This window comes from Pelophylax lessonae (genome assembly GCF_965119305.1).
Source record: "Pelophylax lessonae genome assembly, chromosome: 1".
Lineage (NCBI taxonomy): Eukaryota > Metazoa > Chordata > Amphibia > Anura > Ranidae > Pelophylax > Pelophylax lessonae.
This window is the reverse complement of record NC_138768.1, coordinates 562,607,485-562,628,456: the sequence shown is the minus strand read 5'-3', so window position 1 is coordinate 562,628,456 and position 20,972 is coordinate 562,607,485. Positions and strand designations below refer to the sequence as shown.

The 20,972-nt window shown below is 44.3% G+C and overlaps 1 protein-coding gene across 1 annotated transcript in view; it reads left to right on the top strand.

The window, feature by feature from the left end:
* AFF1 (ALF transcription elongation factor 1) overlaps positions 1–20,972 on the top strand; it is a 268,126-nt gene that overhangs the window by 224,512 nt on the left and 22,642 nt on the right. The window contains exons 14-16 of the mRNA XM_082265696.1: positions 16,170–16,264; positions 16,387–16,450; positions 19,347–19,483. Coding sequence (XP_082121822.1) covers positions 16,170–16,264; positions 16,387–16,450; positions 19,347–19,483 — 296 coding nt within the window. The remainder of the gene's footprint in view (positions 1–16,169; positions 16,265–16,386; positions 16,451–19,346; positions 19,484–20,972) is intronic.

Here is a 20,972-nt window from a genome sequence, read left to right as displayed (position 1 = left end):
CTCCACACATCCCACAAGAAGTGCAGTATCCACAGATTACTGTCACTTCCGATACACAGCACACTAAACCACAACGTTAGCAGAGTCAGGCCTGATCTTGGCTAGCACTAGCAGTTAAATATTTTAGTAGCGTTTATTGGCCAAAATGTCCAGAGGTACACTAGTGAAGAGGTCAACACGATGTTGACCATGACAGATGAGAGCAATGCGGAAGCCTCACTGTCAGAATCAGGCTCAGTATTTGAACAAGGGCTGCAACTAGTGATCGACTGATATCATTTTTTTAGTGCCGATACCGATACCAATATTTTGGTCATCGGATATCGGTATTGGCCGATATTTTCAGACATTTACATTTTTTTTATTTTTCACAGGTACTCTGGTGGAGGGAAATTTTAGATATGTGATAACCGAGCTAAAAACTCAGAAAAATTAATTATAGCTGCAACTTAAATGTGACAAACATCCTAAAAGTATAATATATAAAAAAGCTGCGCTAAATGAAAAAACATAACATGAAGTTCTTGTAAAGTCCTCATAAAGTCATGAAAAGATGTTTAGGGTATATACTGCTTACCAGAAACAGCAAATAAAATCGCCTGATAATGGAAGGTAATTTTCCGGACCAGCCGCAAGTCCTCAGAGTGGCCCTCAAGAAAGCATTCCAAGCCTCAGACGATGCAACAAGCTCAACAGGCGTCAATCACGTACATATAAAAATATAAATTTAATAGCGTGATACTGTATTGACTAAAAAAGCACACACTAGGTATAGATCCCTTATGTGAATAGGTATTAAAAGAGTGCTAGATATAGTGAAAGACCACCACCGACATCATAATCTGCTTACCAGATATAAAAAAGGTGATAGCATGACAAAACCAAAGTGAAAGCTGCCACAAATTCCATGCGACAAATTCAATCCTTAGATGTGACCACCACCGACATATACCACTGCTTACCAGAAGAAACTTGGAATAATGCAGGTAACCATCCAGGACCCAGGAATACACTGATAATGGTGCCCCTCAGGCTCACAGAAAGACCTGGAAATCTATTGCATGATGGGTCAGCAGCCTTGCTGGAATAGCTCTTGCACATATTTCAATGGTTTATGGGACTTTATGAGGACTTTACAATAACTTCATGTTATGTTTTTTTCATTTAGCGCAGCTTTTTTATATATTATACTCTGGTGGAGGGATCTGGGGGTCTAAAAGACCCCAAACCCCTCCTATGCACTTAAAAGCATTCAAAACGCCAAGTTTGGCTGTTTTGAATGCTCACATTTTTTTTAATTTGCCGCCGAATACCCGGAAGTGATGTCATGACATCACTTTTCCGGGTTTTTTTACATGGAGACCCGATCAGAGCCGAATGGATCTTTTCGGCGGGCCATGCAGGCTGGTTGCCCGGGTTTCCCTGTGGGACGGGAGACCCGGGCAAGCCGCTCCTTGTAATGACAGCTGAGCGGCTTCTCAGCCGCATCGGTTGTCATTACAAGACAGTCAACCGTCGGCTATGGACGCCAGTACCGGGGTGATGCCTCTAGCTGCAGGCATCACTCCAGTACATGCACTTTCCCAAAATATCGGCAATATCGGTAACCTCAGGGGCCGATTCCGATTTATCGGGGAAAGTGCATATCGGCCCTCAATATATGGCATTGCTGATAATCGGTCGATCCCTAGCTGCAACTAACGATTATTTGGCCGATTTATTGTCTTGAATAATCAGAAATTTAAAAAAAAGACCTCAAAGTGTGGCATATCATTTAGTTATGTAAAGTTTAAAAAAAGACAATTTGTTCTTGACTATCTCTATGCAGTGGTAAATACAAATAACCAGCTATATGATGGGAAAAGATATATACCTCTGCTCAAATCCAAATAGCTTGTATGTGTATTTAAACTATCAAGTACTAAAGGGGCGTGACCACATATTAACAACACAAATTCTGAATGGACTATATGTGAACTAAATATCCCTGTTTTTCATTGTATAGTTTGCTGGAAGGGGTGCTCTGATACTAAAAACAATACCTTTTTTTTTTTTCAATTCTATTGACCTCCATTGAGTTCTGTTAAATGAAGTCTGCAAGCCGCAATTAAATCAAAGGTCCAAATTGCACTGATCTGTTGCTTTAAAATCACGCTGAATTAGCACAGTTTCAAAGCCACAGAAGAAATGTTCTTCATAATCAGAAAAAATTACTGTTTCTTTATGATTAGTCTAAAAAAAAAACTGTCCCCACATTAAAAATGGGTATCGGTAATTGATAGTACTTGAGAAAAAGTATCAGTATAAAATAAAGTTCCCCTATAGCAAGGTAAAATAAAACTGCCTTTAGAATCACTTCAAATCACTTCCTTCTTCTTGCCAGGATTGCTTGTCCCATAAGGCATTGCTCCTCACACATTTACAAGCTTACTGACATGTATGGAGGGTGTACTGACATGTATGGAGGGTAGGAATGGTCTCGGGCGTGTTCAGGATCCTGCCAGGAAGCCGACACTGCACACAGCTAATCACAGGCAGTGAGACATTTCCTGATCCGCAGCTGCACAGACCGGGAAATGTCTCACTGCCTGGCATTAGGTGTGTTCAGTGTCGGCTTCCGGGCAGTATCGGGCAGGTGGGATCCGGAATACGCCCGAGCCCATCTCTAATGGAGGATGTACTGAGCTGTAGGTGCGCTGCACTGGGTATACCGGCATGTATTGATGGTGTACTGAGCTGTAAATGTGCTGCACTGTATTTTCTGATATGTAAACGAATAATGCATTCTGTATGCAGGCCAACTAATCGGCTACAACTATTTTCATAATTGATTAGGTGTCGTCTAATCGATTCGTTGTTTCAGCCCTGAGTTGAACCTGTAGAGAGCAGCGGCTCCCTGACAGATAGCTCTGACGACAGAGTATTGGTCGCTGGTAAGGTCAGGCGTACCTGACTCCGTTCTTCTGTTGCTTAGGGGGAACAATCGCAGGGTTCTCGTATGCAGCAGAGTGTGGGTACTAGTGCCACTCAACCTTCTAGTGAACTGGCAAGCACCAGCAGCCTAATACATCCTGGTCATAGTAAAACCAGCACTGCAGTAGCACATGGTGATGTGGCGAGTCTCATAAGTGCAGTTCAAGCTGGTGCAATGGCTAGCACAAGTAGTGTCCCACAGCCACCAATAATTCGAAGACAGGCCCGTAGAGCCCATAGTGTCCTTACTGATGCACTTGCAAATCCTGATTAGGAGCCCACCACTTCTGCAGCGCTCGTACTTCCCCCATTCACTGGTCAACCCAGAACTCGGGTGGAAACAGCCGATTTTACTCCCCTTGGTTCCTATGAGCTGTTTTTTTACTGAAGATCTGTACCGATATATTGTGGACCAAAGGAATTTATATGCCGATCAATTCATTGCTGCAAATCCAAATTTGACACCAGAGAATTTGCATGGAAACATATCACTGGTTCTAAATTTAAAACCTTTCTGGGCCTATCCCTCCTCATGGACATTACTAAAAAGCGTGAATTGCGTTCATATTGGTCCACTGACACAATTCATCATATGCCCGTGTTCTCTGCTGCCATGGCCAGGACTAGATGAAATCTTGCAGTTCTTGTACTTCAATGACAATGAACTCTGTTATCCTCGGGGTGATCCTGGATATGGCCGGCTCCGCAAATTTCAGCCCCTAGTAAATCACTTCAACCAAACGTTTGCAGCCTTGTATACACCCCAACAAGCTGTCTGCATTGATGAGTCACTGATTACATTTTCTGGCCGCCTTGCTTTCAAACAGTTTCTTCCAAGCAAGCGTGCCAGATATGGGGTCAAGATGTATAAGAGCTGTGACAGGGCAACAGGCTATACATGTATATTCCAGATTACGAGAGAAAAGATAGCAATGTGGAGCCCCCCAACTGCCCAGACTACATATGGAGCAGCCGCAAGATTGTTTGGGACTTGGTGTCACCCTTATTCGGAAAGGGGTAACATTTATACTTGGACAATTATTACACAAGCTTGCCACTTTTTAGTCACCTTTTTGATTCTGGAATTGGTGCATGTGGTAGCATGTGACCTAAAGCTTCCCCCAACGGCTTGTAGATTCCCGACTTAGATGGGGGAGAGAGAACCTGCTTGAAGTGTAATAAATTGCTTGCAGTGAAGGGGAGGGACACATGAAATGTTTTCCTTCTTTCCTCCATTCACACAGATACGACAGTCCAAATTGCAACGACGACTGGTAGTGTTGAGAAGCCCCTCTGTGTTCCTCCTGTCCTGGCCAACCTGGTCTCTGCATCGGGGACTGTTTTCGTCGCTACCACACACTAGTAGAGTATTAGTATAGGGTACACTTTCATACAGGGTCTCAAAAGATGTCCGATGGCTATCGCATTTTGAGAGACCCTAGCCTAGAAGGTTTAAAGTTTTTCTACAGTTACAAAAAAAGTTACAAAAAAAAGTTACAAAAAAAAAAATTTAAAATAAAAAAGCCAAATATAGCTGTAATTTTCTTGAGTTAATTTTCTGTTCTTATTCTTTTAATGTACTTTGTAATATACAGTTATACTATAATGTTTTATTGTTACTGTTTTTCATTGTTAACCATAGTTTTCTTTACTGTTTTACTGCACTGTATACTATTATATTGTAATGTTTTATTGTTACTGTGTTTTATTGTTAACCATTGTTTGCTTTTCAGGTACGCCCATTAGCTTCAGCACTGATTTGTTTATTCTGACAGCAGCGGCGTTTGCTCTCAGCATATTTGTAAATCAATGATTGCACCGCTGTAGGAAGTGATTTCACCACAGTTAAAAAAAAAAGAGCCTATATGGCGAAGTATAGGGGATGGGGTGGACACAGAGGGCGGATCTCCCCTATGCTTCGCCATATGTTTTCTCTTATGCCCTCTGACAGTCGCCACCCACTCATACAGTCTTCACCAATGGGTATTGACCTCTTATCCACAGGAGCAAGCTAGGCATAAGACTTGTTAAAAACAAACAATTTACATAGACACACCTACAGGGGGCTGTCCCACTGGTCCAATACCCCCGGCTAGCCTCATTCCCAATTCAGTTTGTCTTCTGCCTAGATAGGAGTAAGATAGGCTTTCCCTGTGCTGGGGCTACATGTCTCAGCCTTTCTTCTGTTTTATTACTTTTATTTTCTGCAAAAGCGTTTTCTTTGCACTACTAGCTTTTTATTTGTTCTGCGCTTAGTTAGTCGGATCTTCGGAAGACTACAGCGTTTGCGGAGCGGGGAATCGGACTGGTCGTTCCTGGTACTCCAGGACAGAGGATCTTTTGGAATCCCAGCCTGCCATTGAGCGTTTAGCAGGCTATGCGTGCGCCCTGGCCTAGCAAACAACCTGCCCTTGTCCTCAGGGGCAAAAGCCTGTGAGGTGGCTACCTCCCTGGGATGCCTCAACATGCGTTTTTGACCGTGCGACGCATCCTATTTCGGCTGATGCCCCCCCCCCCCGCCATCTGGGGTGGGGGGTTCCCGCGATATCGAGGCACCCACGCCGTATGGAGCAGTAAGTAACCTCTGTGTGGGGCGTCTGTTTAGGGATGACAGTCTGCATGTGTCTGTGCTCTCCTCTCATGTCTGTGTCCGGGGCTCGCATCCCTCCTGGTCCCTGTGGGGGCTTCTAGGCGCAGGTATTGCCATGTGGAGGTTTTGTGAGGGTCCCTGTCCCTGCCCGCTTTATTAGTGTGTTTGGGGGTGCAGACATGGCGGTGCGGACCGCTGCGGTGCAAAAAAACGCGGGTCAGCAATTTTGGGTATGGTCAGCTGCTCTGGCCTCACTGTGGGCACTTTCTGCAGCCCTCTATGTAGTGTTTTTGGAGCCTTCGGGCACCATCTTGTGTGTGGCAAGGTGTTCTTCTTTGCACATGTTCGGCGGACATTTTCCCGGAGCCTCCCATTCAGATGCATTGGCAACCATTTTCCCTTAGACCAGTTCCTGTTCAGCCTCTAGTGGGTGACATCACTTCCTTTACTGTATGCAATGATCGTTTCCAGCAGCAAAGTAACTGGGGGCTCTTTTTGCTGGTGTTCTTCTGTTTTCAGTGCTTTTCCCATCTCAGGGGGGGTACCTTAGTGGGATCCCTATTGCGGTGGGTCGCCGCGATTGCGTCTTAAAGGGCCAGTGCCATAGTATGTTTCTCATGGAGTCCCAGGACTGCATATTCCCCCCCCAGCCTTAGTGAATGTTTCAGGTACTCCTGAATCTTCATTTTCTCTTGCTGCTGCGCTTGCGACTTTAGCGTCCAAGGTGGATTTATTGATGTCAGAGCGGGGTTCTAGGAAAAGAGCTAGGATTTCATTATCCTTTGATTCTGACTCTTATATGGTTGCCCTGGACAGTTTACCCCCTGAGGGGTCTCAGTCCTTTCATGCTGATGTGGGGGTGGAGGGGGAGGAGGAGAATGTTTTTTCTCCTGAAGCTGCTTAAGAATGCTCTGCTGTGTCTGCGCTTTTTTGCTTCTGTTGAAGAGACACTACATTTAGAGGATGAGCCCAACCCACCGGGTAAGCAGTCTTCCTTTTGGGACTCTCAGAACCCGAACTGCGGCACAGGTGTTTCCTTGTCCCGCTGAGTTTCACGTGACGGTAAACGAACAATGGCGTAATTTAATGCGCCCTCTTGTGGTACCAAAATGGCTTCAATTCCGTTGCCCTTTCGCGTCTCCTACGGATTCGCGATGGACCGTGTCCCCTAAAGTGGATCACACAGTGTCCAGGTTAAACAAGGCCACTCGCATGCCCTCGGAGGATTCTCCGGTGTTCAGTGCTCAAATGCACTCTGGAGGCGGATTCCGCCCCTCCGACTACTGTGGAGATGGTGGAGCAGATGCGTCTGGCAGGTTTTTTGTACCTGTGTGACGCGGCCTTGGAGGAGGCTCCACTAGCAGCTCAGCTGTCTGGTGTCACGGTGCTGCTCCATTGTTTAATGTGGCTGACGTGCTGGTCGGCTGACCAGCCTCCAGGAAGATGGTGTCTGACATCCCTTATGAGGGGAATCGTCTTTTTGGGGATTCCCTGGACGAGTTGGTTAAAGGGGGCACTGGGGGCAAAAGCACTCTGCTGCCCCAGACCCCAGGGGTAAGTTTTTCCGCGGTAAGCAGGGCCCTTCCTTTAAACCAAATCAGGGGTCCTTTCGTGCCTTCAAGGCACAGGTCAAGGGGAAACCCTTTAAGGGCCAGGGTGGTCAGAGGAAGCCCTGGGCGGGCAAGCTAAAACCCACCCATGCCGGCCCGGCGGGTCCTTCTGCCTCCACCTGCAGGGACGACCTCACCCATTACAGGGGTGGGGGGACGTCTGCGTGGTTTCCTAGACCTTTGGCTGCTCCGGATTCCGGACAGGTGGGTTCAGGAAATCATTCGATAGGAATACAAGCTCGAATTCCTTTCGCTGCCAGCGGACAGAGTCTTTCCCTCAAATCTTCATTTGACCCCAGATCGGTTACACGATCTTCATCGGGCGGTTCATGATTTCCTCGCCCAGGGGGTGATCGTCCCGGTGCTACATCGGGACAGGTTTCGGGGGTTTTACTCGAATCTGTTCACTGTGCCCAATAAGGAGGGCAAGGTACATCCATTTCTGGACTTGAAAGCTCTGAACCGCTTTGTGCGGGTTTAAAAGTTCCGCATGGAATCCCTCAGTTCGGTGGTGGCCTCCTTTAGTCCAGGAGATTTCCTGGCTTCCACCGCCCTCGCGGATGCGTATTTGCACATCCCTGTATTCGCGGGTCTTCAGAGGTTCCTCCGATTCGCAATCACGGAGGATCACTATCAGTTTGTGGCGTTACCTTTCGGTCTCGCTTCGGCTCCAAGGGTGTTTCCCAAAGTGCTGGCTCCTGGTCTGGCCCTGTTGCGGGCGCAGGGGATTGTGGTCTTGGGATGATATCTGGACGATCTCCTGTTATGATCGAGTGCCAGCCCGAGTCTTGCGTGATCTGTCAACTACCGTTCAGAAGCTCCGGGAGTTCAGATGGACCATCAACGTTCAGAAGTCGACCTTGTCCCCTTCTGTTTATCCTTTATCTGGGAATGGTCCTGGACTCTGCCCAAGTAAAGGTTTCCTGCCGGAGGACATGCTCTGGACTCTACAGGACGAGGTCAGGTCCCTTCAGGACAAGGATTCCTCATCGCTCAGGGCCTGCATGCGGTCCCTGGGGTTGATGGTGTCAGCCTTCGCGGCAATACCGTTTGCACAGTTCCACACGTGCTCTCTTTAAGCGGAGATCTTGGCCAGGTGGGACAGGCATTCTCAATCCTTGGAAAGGAGGATATCTCTGAGTCGCCAAGTCAGAGAGGATCTTCTCTGGTGGCTTCAGTCTCTGGCTCTGACGGAGGAAAACTCCTTCCGCCCATTGTTGTGGATTGTGATCACCACGGATGCCAGCCTGTTAGGCTGGGGTGGCGTTCTGGGCATTCTGTCTGCCCAGGGCACTTGGTCGGAGGAGGGATCCTCCCTGCCGGTGAACATCTTGGAATTGCGAGCGATCAGATTATGCTTGCTCCGTGGCGGCTCATCTTCGGGGCCGCCCTGTGCGGGTCCAGACGGACAACGCCACTGCGGTGGCTTACATCATATCATCAAGGGGGCACCAGGAGTTACCGGGCGGCCCAGGAAGTGACCAGAATTCTGTCTTGGGCCGAGACGCACGTCCCGGCGATTTCGGCTGTTCACATTCCGGGTGTGGAGCATTGGCAGGCCAATTATCTGAGCGGCCAGACCCTGGACCAGGGAGAATGGTCCCTACACCCGGAGGTTTTTCAGATGATGTGTGCGAGATGGGGATCCCCGGATGTGGGTCTGTTCGCCTCTCGGCTAACCAACAAGGTAGGAAGGTTCGTGGCATGAACGCGCGATCCTCTGGTGGTCGCCTCGGATGCGCTGGTGGTGCCTTGGAATCCGTATCGGCTGATTTCTGCCTTTTCTCCGCTTCGGTTGTTGGCCAGATTCCTTCGCAGGTTAGTTTCGGAACCGAAGTTGGTGATTCTGGTGGTCCCAGACTGGCGGCGTCGGTCTTGGTACGTGGCCATCGTCCAACTGGTCTTCGAGACTCAGGGGCCGATCTTCCATCCTGCTTTATGGTCGCTGACCTTGGCAGCGTGGCTGTTAAAGGCCAGGTCTTGAGAGATCGGGGTCTCTCGTCGGCGGTCATTCCTGCCCTGCTCAGGGCTCGGAAGGCCTCGTCCGGTAAGATCTATTACCGTACTTGGAAGGCTTATTTTGCCTGGTGTGAATCCTTTTCAGTGGCGAAGGTGTTAGCCTTCCTCCAATCTGGTGTGGACCAGCGTCTTGCGCTGACCACTATTAGGGGCCAGTTATCTGCACTGGCCATCCTTTTTCAGCGCCCCTTGGCGTCTAATTCATTGATAGGCACCTTTATCAAGGTGTGCGTCATTTGGCTCCTCCTCGGAGAGCGCCTTTACCTCCTTGGGACTTAAACTTGGTCCTGTCCGTTTTGCAACGTCCTCCCTTTGAAAACATCAGAAAAAAATTTTCTGCCTCTGCTGACAAGAAAGGTTACCTTTCTGGTGGCTATCACATCTGCTCGCAGAGTGTCGGAATTGGCAGCCTTGTCTTGCCGCTCCCCTTACCTGGTGGTTCATAGGGATAAGGTGGTCTTGCGACCTAACCAATCCTTCCTTCCTAAGGTGGTTTCTGTTTTTCACCTTAATGAGGATATTGTCTTACCTTCGCTATGTGCGAACCCTAAGCATCCTAAGGAGTGTGCCTTGCATTCCTTGGATGTAGTCCGGGCGATCAGGGTCTCCCTGTCGTCCACGGCATCCTTCAGTAAGTCGGATTCTCTTTTTGTCTTTCCTGAGGGACCTCGGAAGGATATGGCTGCATCTGCGGCAACCATTTCTAGATGGATCAGACAGACGATTGTACAGGCCTATTCGTTTAGGGAACGGTTACCGCCCTTCCTTGTCGAGGCGCACTCTACCAGGGCGGTGAGTGCATCCTGGGCTTTCCAGCAACAGGCTTCAGTTGGCCCAGGTGTGCGAGGTTGCGACTTGGTCGTCGGTGCACACCCTTTCCAAATTTTACAAACTTGAGGTTCTTGCATCTGCAGATGCTTCCTTTTGCCGCAAGGTTCTGTGTGCGGCAGTGCCTTAAGGGGGCTCTAGTTTTGCAGGTCCCTGGCTGTTGGGGTTGTTTCCCCCTTGGTTATTTGCTTTCCTGGGTTGTTTGCTCCAGTTGAGCTTTTCTGTTACCCAGAGGGTTTACCTTTCTGTTCAGATAAGGTTCCCTTCTCTGACCTGGGTGCTGCAGTATGTCAAACTCTTGGTTAACTTTGCTGCATGTGCTCCTTCAGACTGAATTTCTTTAACCACTTACCGCCCGCCCGCCGTCATATGACGGCGGGACGGTGCGGCTATTATCCTGGGCGGACGTCATATGACGTCCGCCCATTCAAGCACGGCAGGCGCGCGATCGCGGGCGCGCCGCCGTGCACTGCCGGTGTCGGTGTGTCCCCGGGACACAGCCGGTCACCGGCAGGGGGGAAACAGCCAATAGGCATGGCTGTTTCCCACGTGATCGGCTGTGTTCCAATGACACAGCCGATCACAATGGAGGCGGCCGGGAGATGACCGCGCATGCGCGATCGGGAGCGCGCAGCGCGGTCATGTCGGTGGCACTGTGTTCCGTAGGAACACAGCTGTCACCGGCGGTAGTAAACAGTCACTGACAGTGACTGTTTACTATGTGATCGGCTGTGAATCCATTCACAGCCGATCACAAAATGTAAACACAGAGCAGTAACTCACTGTTACTAGCTCTTCTCTCCTCATACAGTTTCCAGTATGAGGGGAGAAGAGCTAGAAATAGTGAGTTACTGCTCTGTACACATGTACAAAGTAAAATCACACTAAAATCACAGTAATAAAGGTCCCCCCACACAGTCCTCAGCCCCCCCCAATGTCACCTGTCACCCAACAGTCACCTCATCAGTGCCCAGAAATTGACACCCATAACGTTCACATGTGAGCGCAGCGATCGCGGGCAAAATCACCGCGATTCTGCCCGCGATCCGGAAATCATTGCAAATTGCGGGACGCCTGTGCGTTGCCCGTGATTTGCAATAGCACCCCAAACGCTGTGCGATGTTGCCGCCATTTCCGCCTGCCGAATCGCAGTAACATCGCGCAAACATCGCATGACGCCCAAAAAAGTACAAGAGTTTCTTTGGGGCGTCATGCGTTGTTTGCGTGATGTTACCGCGATTCGGCAGGCGGAAATCGCAGCAACATCGCACAGCGGGCAACGCACAGGCGTCCCGCCATTTGCAATGATTTCTGGATCACGGGCAGAATCGCAGTGATTCTGCCCGTGATCGCTACGCTCACATGTGAATGTAGCCTAAAGTTCACCGGTCACCAGAGACTGCCATCAGTACCGCCGTGCACCATCGCCCGTCACCTGTCACCCATCAGTGACCATCGCCCCGTCACCTGTCACCCCATCAATCACCGTCACCTGTCACCCCATCAGTCATCGTCATCTGTCACCCCATCAGTCATCGTAACCTGTCACCCCATCAGTCATCGTCACCTGTCACCCCATCAGTCACCGTCATCTGTCACCCTATCAATCATCGTCACTTGACACCCCATCAGTGATCGTCACTTGTCACCCCATCAATCATCGTCACATGTCACCCGGTCAGTGATTGTCATCTGTCACCTCATCAATCATCGTCACCTGTCACCTCATCAATCATCATCACCTGTCACCCCATCAGTCATCATCACCTGTCACCCCATCCGTCATCGTCACCTGTCACCCCATCAGTCATCGTCACCTGTCACCCCATCAGTCATCGTCACCTGTTTGCCATATACATGCAATCACTTACTGACCGCCTAACGACTATATGCGTCGGCCATTAAAAGCTAAATACTGGGGTTATGGCAGAAGATAGCCCCCATAACCCCGGTATTTTTTGAAACGGCGGGCGGTCGGCTTTCAGATAAGGGTGGTCCCAGTGGCGGATTCGCCGCGGAATTACCCTTACGGTGCAGGGGAAGAGGTGCCCCCCCCCCTCCTGCCGCGTCCCAGACGTTTTCCCAGCTTACCGGACCCGCCGGCAGCGGGGAAAACTATCCGGTCCCGGATCCTCAGAGACAGGAAGTCGAGTGAGGGCAAGATGGCCCTCACTCAACTCTATGGTCTTGGAGGACCGGAGCTACGTCAAAAGACGTTGCCTAGCAACCGGTTTAAAGGGCCGCTTTTTTTTTTTTGCTTTTTTTTTTTTCCTCTTTCAACAATTTTTTTTTTTTTTTTTCTTTTTTAGTGTAGTTGTGAGGTGTGAGGTCTTTTTGACCCCAGATCTCACAATAAAGAGGACCTGTCATGCCTATTTCTATTACAAGGGATGTTTACATTCCTTGTAATAGGAATAAAAATTATCAAAACATTTTTTTTTTTTTAAACTGTGTAAAAATAAAAAAATAATAAATAAAATAAATAGGAAAAAAAAAAAAAAAAAAAAATTAAAGCGCCCTGTCCCCGTTAGCTCGCGCGCAGAAGCAAACGCATACGCAAGTCCCGCCCACATATGTAAACGGTGTTCAAACCATACATGTGAGGTATCGCCGCGATCGTTAGAGCGAGAGCAATAATTTAAGCCCTAGACCTCTTCTGTAACTCTAAGCTAGTAACCTGCAGAAATTTTTAAAATGTTGCCTATGGGGATTTTTAAGTACCAATGTTTGGCGCCATTCTGTGAGCATGCGCAATTTTGAAGCATGACATGTTGGGTATCTAATTACTCGGCGTAACATTATCGTTCACATTATGGAAAAAAAATTTGCTAAATTTACTGTTTTCTTATTTTTTAGATCAAAAAAGTGATTTTTTTTCAAAAAAATCGCATTTGGAAGACTGCTGCGCAAATATGGTGTGATAAAAAATATTGCAACGATCTCCATTTTATTCTCTAGGGTCTCTGCTAAAAAAAAATATATAATGTTTGGGGGTTCCAAGTAGTTTTCTAGCAAAAAAATGATTTTTAGCTTGTAAACACCAAGTGTCAAAAATAGGCCCAGTCTTAAAGTGGATAAATGGACAACTTTGTGTAAAGCGCTACTTGGATGTTAGGCCTATGTATGTGGCCAGGCTGTGAAAAAGTGTTACATATGTGGTATCGCCATACTCAGGAGGAATAGCAGAATGTATTTTGGGGTGCAATTTTTGCTATGTACATGCTATGTGTTAGAAATATTGCATAAATGGACAGCTTTGTGTAAAAAAAAATGTGTTTTCATTTTCTTTCCACATTTTCCAAAAACTTGTGGAAAAAAATGACATATTCAAAAGACTCATTATGCCTCAAAAATTATACGTTGGGGTGTTTGCTTTCCAAAATGGGGTCATTTTATAGGGGTTTCCATTGTCCTGGTGCTCCAGGGCCTTCAAAAGTACGATAGGTTGTCAGGAAATTATATGTGAAATTTGTGCTCCTAGAATGCCGGACGGTGCTGGTTGGATGTTAGGCCTCTGTATGTGGCCAGGCTGTGAAAAAGTCTCACACATGTGGTATCGCCATACTCAGAAGGAGTAGTAGAATGTGTTTTGGGGTGTAGTTGCAAGTATACATGTGCTGTGTGAGAGAAATAACCTGTTAATACGGCAATTTGTAAAAAAAAATAAAATAAAAAAAAAAATCTTCATTTTGCAAAGCATTGTGGGAAAAAATTACAACTTCAAAAAACTCACCATGCCCCTTATTAAATACCTTGGAATGTCTACTTTCCAAAAAGGGGTCATTTGGGGGGTATTTGTACTTTCCTGACTTTTTAGTGTCTCAAGAAATGAGATAGGCCTTCAGTACATCAGGTGTGATCAAGTGTGATCAATTTTCAATGATTCGCACCATAGCTTGTGGACTCTATAACTTTCACAAAGACCAAATAATATACACTTACTTGGGTTATTTTTACCAAAGATAAGTAGCAGTATAAATTTTGGCCAAAATTTGTGAAGAAAAATTACTAATTTGCAAAATTTTATGACAGAAACAAAGAAAAATGCGTTTTTTCACAATATTTTCAGTCTTTTTTTATTTATAGCACAAAAAATAAAAAACCCAGTAGTGATTAAATACCATCAAAAGAAAGCTCTATTTGTGTGAAAAAAAGGACACAATTTTTGAATGGGTACAGTGTTGCATGACTGAGTAATTCTCAGTCAAAGTGTGAGAGCGCTGAAAGCTGAAAATCGGTCTGGGCAGGAAGGGGGTGAAAGTGCACTGTAGGTAAGTGGTTAAAGTGCAGTTTGTATATGTTTTATATTCATGGAACCCTTTAGGCCACATTTAATTCCTGTGCTCATTTATGTAACTAAGATAAATTATGAACCATCCAACAGACTTGCAAAAATTATCTTACTTTGTAAATACAATAAATATATTACTATAACTCCATTTATATTTCATTACCGCACTAGCTATCGGCTTGTTCCCACCTCCCCGTTTGGAGAAGGAAATAAAAGCTTCAAAGTGACTCATACTTGATGCCATTTCAGTTTGTTTCTTGCATTTGGGATGGGGAGAGGACTGGAAGTTCACTTATGTGGCATATTTTTTTTTAAGTGGAAACAGTAGATGGGGCTTTCTAGCACTCAGTAGAGATTAGATGCAACTGCAGTCCTGGTGGTTTATGGAAACTGAGTTTAAAGGACTTTCAAGGCACTTCTCTACATTTCACTTGTCCTCAATTCACATACCTTGTTTGGAAGGAGAATTTTACCTCTAGCAGCTCTTTTCTTCATGCAAATATGCTGGGGCAGATTTACTAATGGAGTAGAGGTTATTAACATGTGCTGTTGCTTCCATTTGCCAAAAAATCCTGTTGGTTTGTTTATTTTTCAATTCTCACACATGATTGGATATTGGATATTTTTAAGTGAGCGCAGGTTCATTATATTTACAAATATTCAATTGTCAAAGTGAACAGTATTTATTCATTTAGTAAATTACCTCCACTGCATCAGCAGTGAGGAAAAATGCGTTGTCTTTATCAACCCAGCACATGTAGGGCTGAGTGTGACAGAAAGTGCCATAGTGCAGCACCATGGTTACTTTTGCAAAATGATGCAACAGTCTCATGTTAAAGGCTGTTGTAGCGGATTGTCTTAATGTATTTAGTAGCTTGTATGCTTTACAAGTTTAATGTGTAATTGTGTATTTTTCTACATGGGTAATACTAGAAATAAGACACCAATAGGTATCTATTTTGGATCTAAATAAATAAAATAAAAACATTTTCATTTTTATCCTTCCAGAGTATCTAGCATTGCAAAAATAGGGGATGAGACGATGTTGGTGTGTTTTTGGCATAACATAATTATGATAGTGTAAATATTTGTGGTGGTAGTAAAGTGGTAGTAAACTCTCCCCCACACATTTATCACATTTAAATCAGCATAAATAACACTAATGATCGCTGCATTTAGAGGTCTCCCTATTTGCTCAGTTTTGTAATCTGTTCAATTCTTTCTAATAAAGTCACCAGCACATGCACAACTTTTCCCTGATTCATGGCATGGTCAGTGTGCTGTGTATGTTAATTCAGCTCCCCGCGGCACTGCACTTAAAAACTGTGAGATTGTTTCATTCACAAGTTCATGCTACACCCCATGTGACCGTGTGACGTCACATGGGGTGTAAACCTGGACAGAGGACGGCATACTATAGTGGGGATCAGCTTCCGCATCAGTGGACGTTATTAGAACTTGAACAAGGCTTGGCTAAGAAATTATTGCGCATGCGCGAGATTACAGCTAGGGTTACATGAAGGGGCGGAAGTAATCTGAATAGGGGACCCGGAAAAACAATATCTAAGATGGCGCCAGCTTATCCCTGCAGGCATGGATTTTCAAAGATGTCAAAATAGTGAGTAACATGCGACTGGGGATGGGTTATAAAGGATAATGTTTGTTAATAGCTTAATAAAATGGAGAGTTTACTTCCTCTTTAAGAGCTTAAGTTCCACATTAGTATTTTTATTAAAATATATTTACTTTTTTAAATTGGGCTTTTTTTCTACAGTTATGCGCAAATTCTTGTATAGCTAATAGTTTTAGTATATATTTCATATCAGTTATGGACTAAATTTTTTATAAAAATTTCCAGGGTTCTACAGAAAATAACACAAATCCTTTCCCAGTGCCTTCTTTGCCAAATGGTACTGCCAAGCCAACAAGACCTCAGCTGAAGTTTGAAGAAAAGTATGTCTGTTGTATTCCTATTTCTCAATATGCTTAGCTTATGTATGCCTACCCATATTTCTTGTCTGAATCCTGGAGCTGGTGAGAAGTGTCCATCATTAAATATCTGTCCTTCACTATAGGTTACATTCACCAGAACATTACATGAAGGAGGCCAAGAAGCTAAAACATAAAGCCGATGCCATGGTAAGTTTGTTTTATTCTAAGTGTACGTCTTTCTTTGAACTTGAGGGTTAAAGAAAGCAGAGATATGAATCAGTTAGCTGTAGCTTTGCTGACAAATTTTGAGGTGCAGGATCGAGGAGTCTAGATGGGGATACTACATATAGAGAATGAATTGTTTAAAATGCAGCATAGTGAAAAAAATGGAGTAACTCAGGTATAAAATATGCTTAGCTTGTGTTTAGCAGTACCTTAAAGTCAGTTGAATTCTTGGACAAGGCATCAGTGTTAAAAATGTGGATTGAATATCTCCCTTTAACATGCACTGAGCAAGCCATCAGCTCTAATGTTTCTGTTTTACTTCTCAAAGCTGTTGTGTTATGTACATACAGTTTGCCATATGTTTCCTGGCAGTCTGCTGGTTTTTACTATTTGCAATCCTGTGAGAATAACCACACCCCAGCAGGAACTCCTAGCTATACATTACAATGCCAGTGATTATTTTGAACCACTTCACTGGCTTATTCTCATGACACAGCATATGGGCATTTTCAGTACTTGGCTAGACCAAGTGAATATAAAAAAATATATCGGGGCCCTGGGCAAAAAGCTAAACTTGGGTCAATTCCAAAATCATGTTCTATCAGCATCATTTCGTAAATAAAAAAGTGTTCTGTTCAAAGCTGTGCTGGCAGAGTCACATGTTGTTACCAGAGCAATGGTATGCTTTTTAGGGCACTGCAATTTTCCAATGGTAGGTTATTTCAACCTACTAGATTTGATGCCATGCAGTGGCAGACATGGCATTAGAGCCATGCTATGCTACTAAAATAGTGAGATTTTATCAAATAGATTCTTAGCTTCTTTGTAACCGGAGTGAAGGCAGGTTAGTAAATAAGAATCTATTTTAGTGAAAGCATTTTACCAAATCAAGCCATTCTGCTAGTTTGTCATGGAACAATTGTCATTTCCTTTAGAATTGTACAGTGTTACAAGGGCCAACAAAAAATTCCTTTGCCTGCTTACCCTCTATTTCATTTTTTGTACTAAGCTGAGCAGGGCATGGTTGTCACATCATCTGTTTTCCTACTGCCAGGGCCAGATTAACGTAGGGGCTATTGGAGCTGCAGCTCCAGGCCCCTACCTTTTATATAGGCCCCGGGTTGGCCATATTCACTGTTACCGCTCTTCTGTCACTTGTAAACACAGAAGTCTGGCTTCTATGCTCGCTTCCCCAGGCAGCACCCTCAGAACCTCCCCACACAGCGCGAAGGCCGGACAAGGAGGGACAGTTGCCGATGCATGGATGTGTTTATGGGCTTCAGAGACAGCATCCCATGTTGAATTAGGCATGCATGGCTGCACCCTTCCTCCTCTGGGTGCATGGCAAGGCACGGCCCTTAAGGCCCTTCAAAATCCTCAGCACCAAGCCCATGATGCTCTTAATCCGGCCCTGCCTACTGCAGTGCTTGAGTCAGTCAGAATTTTAAATGATATCTTGAGATATTTCTGCTGTGAACTTGCTTCGGATCATCACAGGCTGTTATTTTAAATTATCATGGATAGAATCAGACTGCACAAATCCTTGGTGTCATCTGCACATTCATTCAAAATAAACATACCCAATATATTTGCAAATATATATGTTTCTTAAAAAAAAATTATTAGTGTGTGCTTACATGTGAGTTTACAGTATAATCGCTGAACCATTAATTTCAGCAAAAATGTTCCTATAAGATTACATGTGCATTTAAAGAATTGCATGCATGTTTTATACCTTCAAAAGTCTTTGTGTAGACACAAAAAATTCCTGAGACTGCCACTGGGCACCACCATCTTGGAAGTGATTTCAGTAGCCCTAGCAGACTCTAGAGATCTACCTGAACAACATGGATGCGTTTTTAAAAATCACCAAGATTTTTTTCTTTAAGGAGATAACCTCCACTTTCATTGAAAAAAAAAGGAAGGTTTGAAGAAAACAGAGAAAAATATAATAACACAAATTTCACTGTAGAAATATAAACACGTCCTACCCTTTACGCTAAGGAACTTGGCATTCACTTTTTCTTTTTCTTCCTCTTTTCTTCTTCCCTTCCCATTTCATTCTATGGTCAAGCTATTTGTTCCAATACAGGCTGCCAGCTAAACTGACAGCCTTCTAGATGCACCTATCCACCAATGAGGTTACGTACTCTTGATCTCTCCATTTGTGAACCATTCTTACCTTAGCTACTGGGCTTTTTCCCACCCTCTCCCTCTTGGTTCAAGACTTACGCTCATCATACATTTTTAATTGTTATGAACTGGTTTTGAATTTCTTGATGGCCTTCGAAATCCTGACCATAGAGATAAAGCATCCATCCCTGTTGAGGTCTTTGAAAACCATTGGACTTCACATGCTTTCCTTATGATAATTGAGGTTTTTGCAAATGGATGTTACTAATGATTGTAGTTACAGCACCTATATATACTCTCAGGTCTTTAGGCGCATGTATTTGTGTCCTTTTTTCAAAGTATTTAGTGAAGCAAAAAAAAGTTTTTCCTTCAGCTGAACTTTGTAGAAAGTCCTTAGAAATTTTGTGTACATTCCTGAAAAACATTTTTCTTAATCTAAAGCCTTAATCAGCCAGTTCCTACTTTTGATCCATATTTGGGCAGGCTGATTGAGCACTACTACTTGGATACAACCAGCAAGTCAGATTTTTGACTTGTGATTACTGCCGGCGGCTATAGCTGCTAGCAGCAATCATTGTGTTCTGCCAGCCAAAAAGGCTCCCCATGACTCCCAACACCCATGGTGGGAGGAATGAAAATCGAATAATCTATGGGCCTAATTGAAATTGGGGTACTTTCACTTACACTTTTTGTCAACACATAGGACCCCATTATTTATTTTATCTCTTCTATGCTTGTGTTTTAGTCCGACAAGATTGGAAAGTCATTTAATTACCTAGATGCTGCCATGTTTTTCATTGAGTGCGGGATTGCAATGGAAGCTGATGTTAATGCACCAAAGCCTGCCTACACGATGTTTGCTGAAACAGTTGATCTTATTAAGTAAGTAACCCTTAATTTCTGGTAAAGACAATATTACATTTGAAAAAAAAAAAAAACTATGGTTCATTATGCCTGTGCTATCCTACCTTCTCCCAACTTTATTTATATTAACATTTCTCAGCACAAAGCCTTGTACTGAGGATGTGTTAATAAAAGTTCTCTTTTGACAACTTTGTGTGACTACTAGCTGTCAAACCAAGCTGTCAATAAAGGCTGGTTCACACTGGTGTGATTTCTAATGCAACATGCGTCGCAAAGAATCGCATGTTAAGGTAAATGACATTATTTTCAATTATGCCCATTCACATTAATGCAATTCTGTGCATTGCAATTTTGAAAAAGGTACCTGTGCTACTTTGGTGTTATTTCAGTGCAATTTGGCTTCAAAGAATATGCTAACCACATCCAAAGTCACACTACATAATCGCACTGAAAATCAAGATCACATTGCAGTAGTGTGAACCGAGCCTAACCGCTTTAGTCCCTACCAAACATTGGTTCGTAGGAGCCAATCTGGATGGTTCTCAATGTCACACACAAGCTGACAGCTTCATTGAGAAAAATGGTTTGTTTGCAGCTGCAACCACAACCTTTTAGATTGCAGTGTGCCTGTTTATTATTGTAATTGCATCATTTTTTTCCCAGTTTTCTTTAAAATGTAATTATATCAATTGATTTATTCATAGTCGTGTAAATGGACACATACTGACACTACTCAACCTGGCCTGGGCACATGGTTTTAGGGACCTCTGAGCAAGAAAGGGCCATTACATTTATCTTAAAATGATCCTAAACCCCAAAACAAAAATGTAATGTATTGCAGCTTAACAGTCTTTACATGTGATGACTGCGTTCGTTTTTAATGTTCAATATTTCCTTATTAAAAGAGAAAATTACCGTTCGAGTAATATGGAAGTTTGCATGTAAATACTGATAACCGCATATGAGCCTTCACAATACAAACACAAGGATTGGCTTTATAAAAGCAAAACATGAGGGATAATTTTACCTATAACAGTCAGAGATTAAAATATAAAGTTCAAATATTGTATGCTCACTAGTACATATAACAACTCAGCCTTGAAGAATGGAGAAGGGGAGAGGACACGTGGAAGCAGGAGAAATAATGAAAGGAGGGGAGGGTGAAAATGTGGGATAAAAGAAGGGAAGAGGAGGAAAAGTGCATTGGGGGTATAGAGGGAGTAGAGATACAGTCAGAGCCAGTGACATAAGTATCAAAGGTACCTTGGAAGGAAATAAGGGTATTGGTAAAACTATGTCATTATCAAATGTTAAATAGTAACAGTACATCTAAGGTTTTGCAACCCACTGATCCAGGCCAAACAGAACTTTTCTGGGGATAAGTTTGTGCATAAAAATATTTTTTACATTTTGTACTGGTAGTTCAATGTATTAACAGTATCTACCGGACTAGGAGATGGTGCTAAGTTCCATACCCTAAGGAGAACTAATTTGGCTGCTAGAGTTG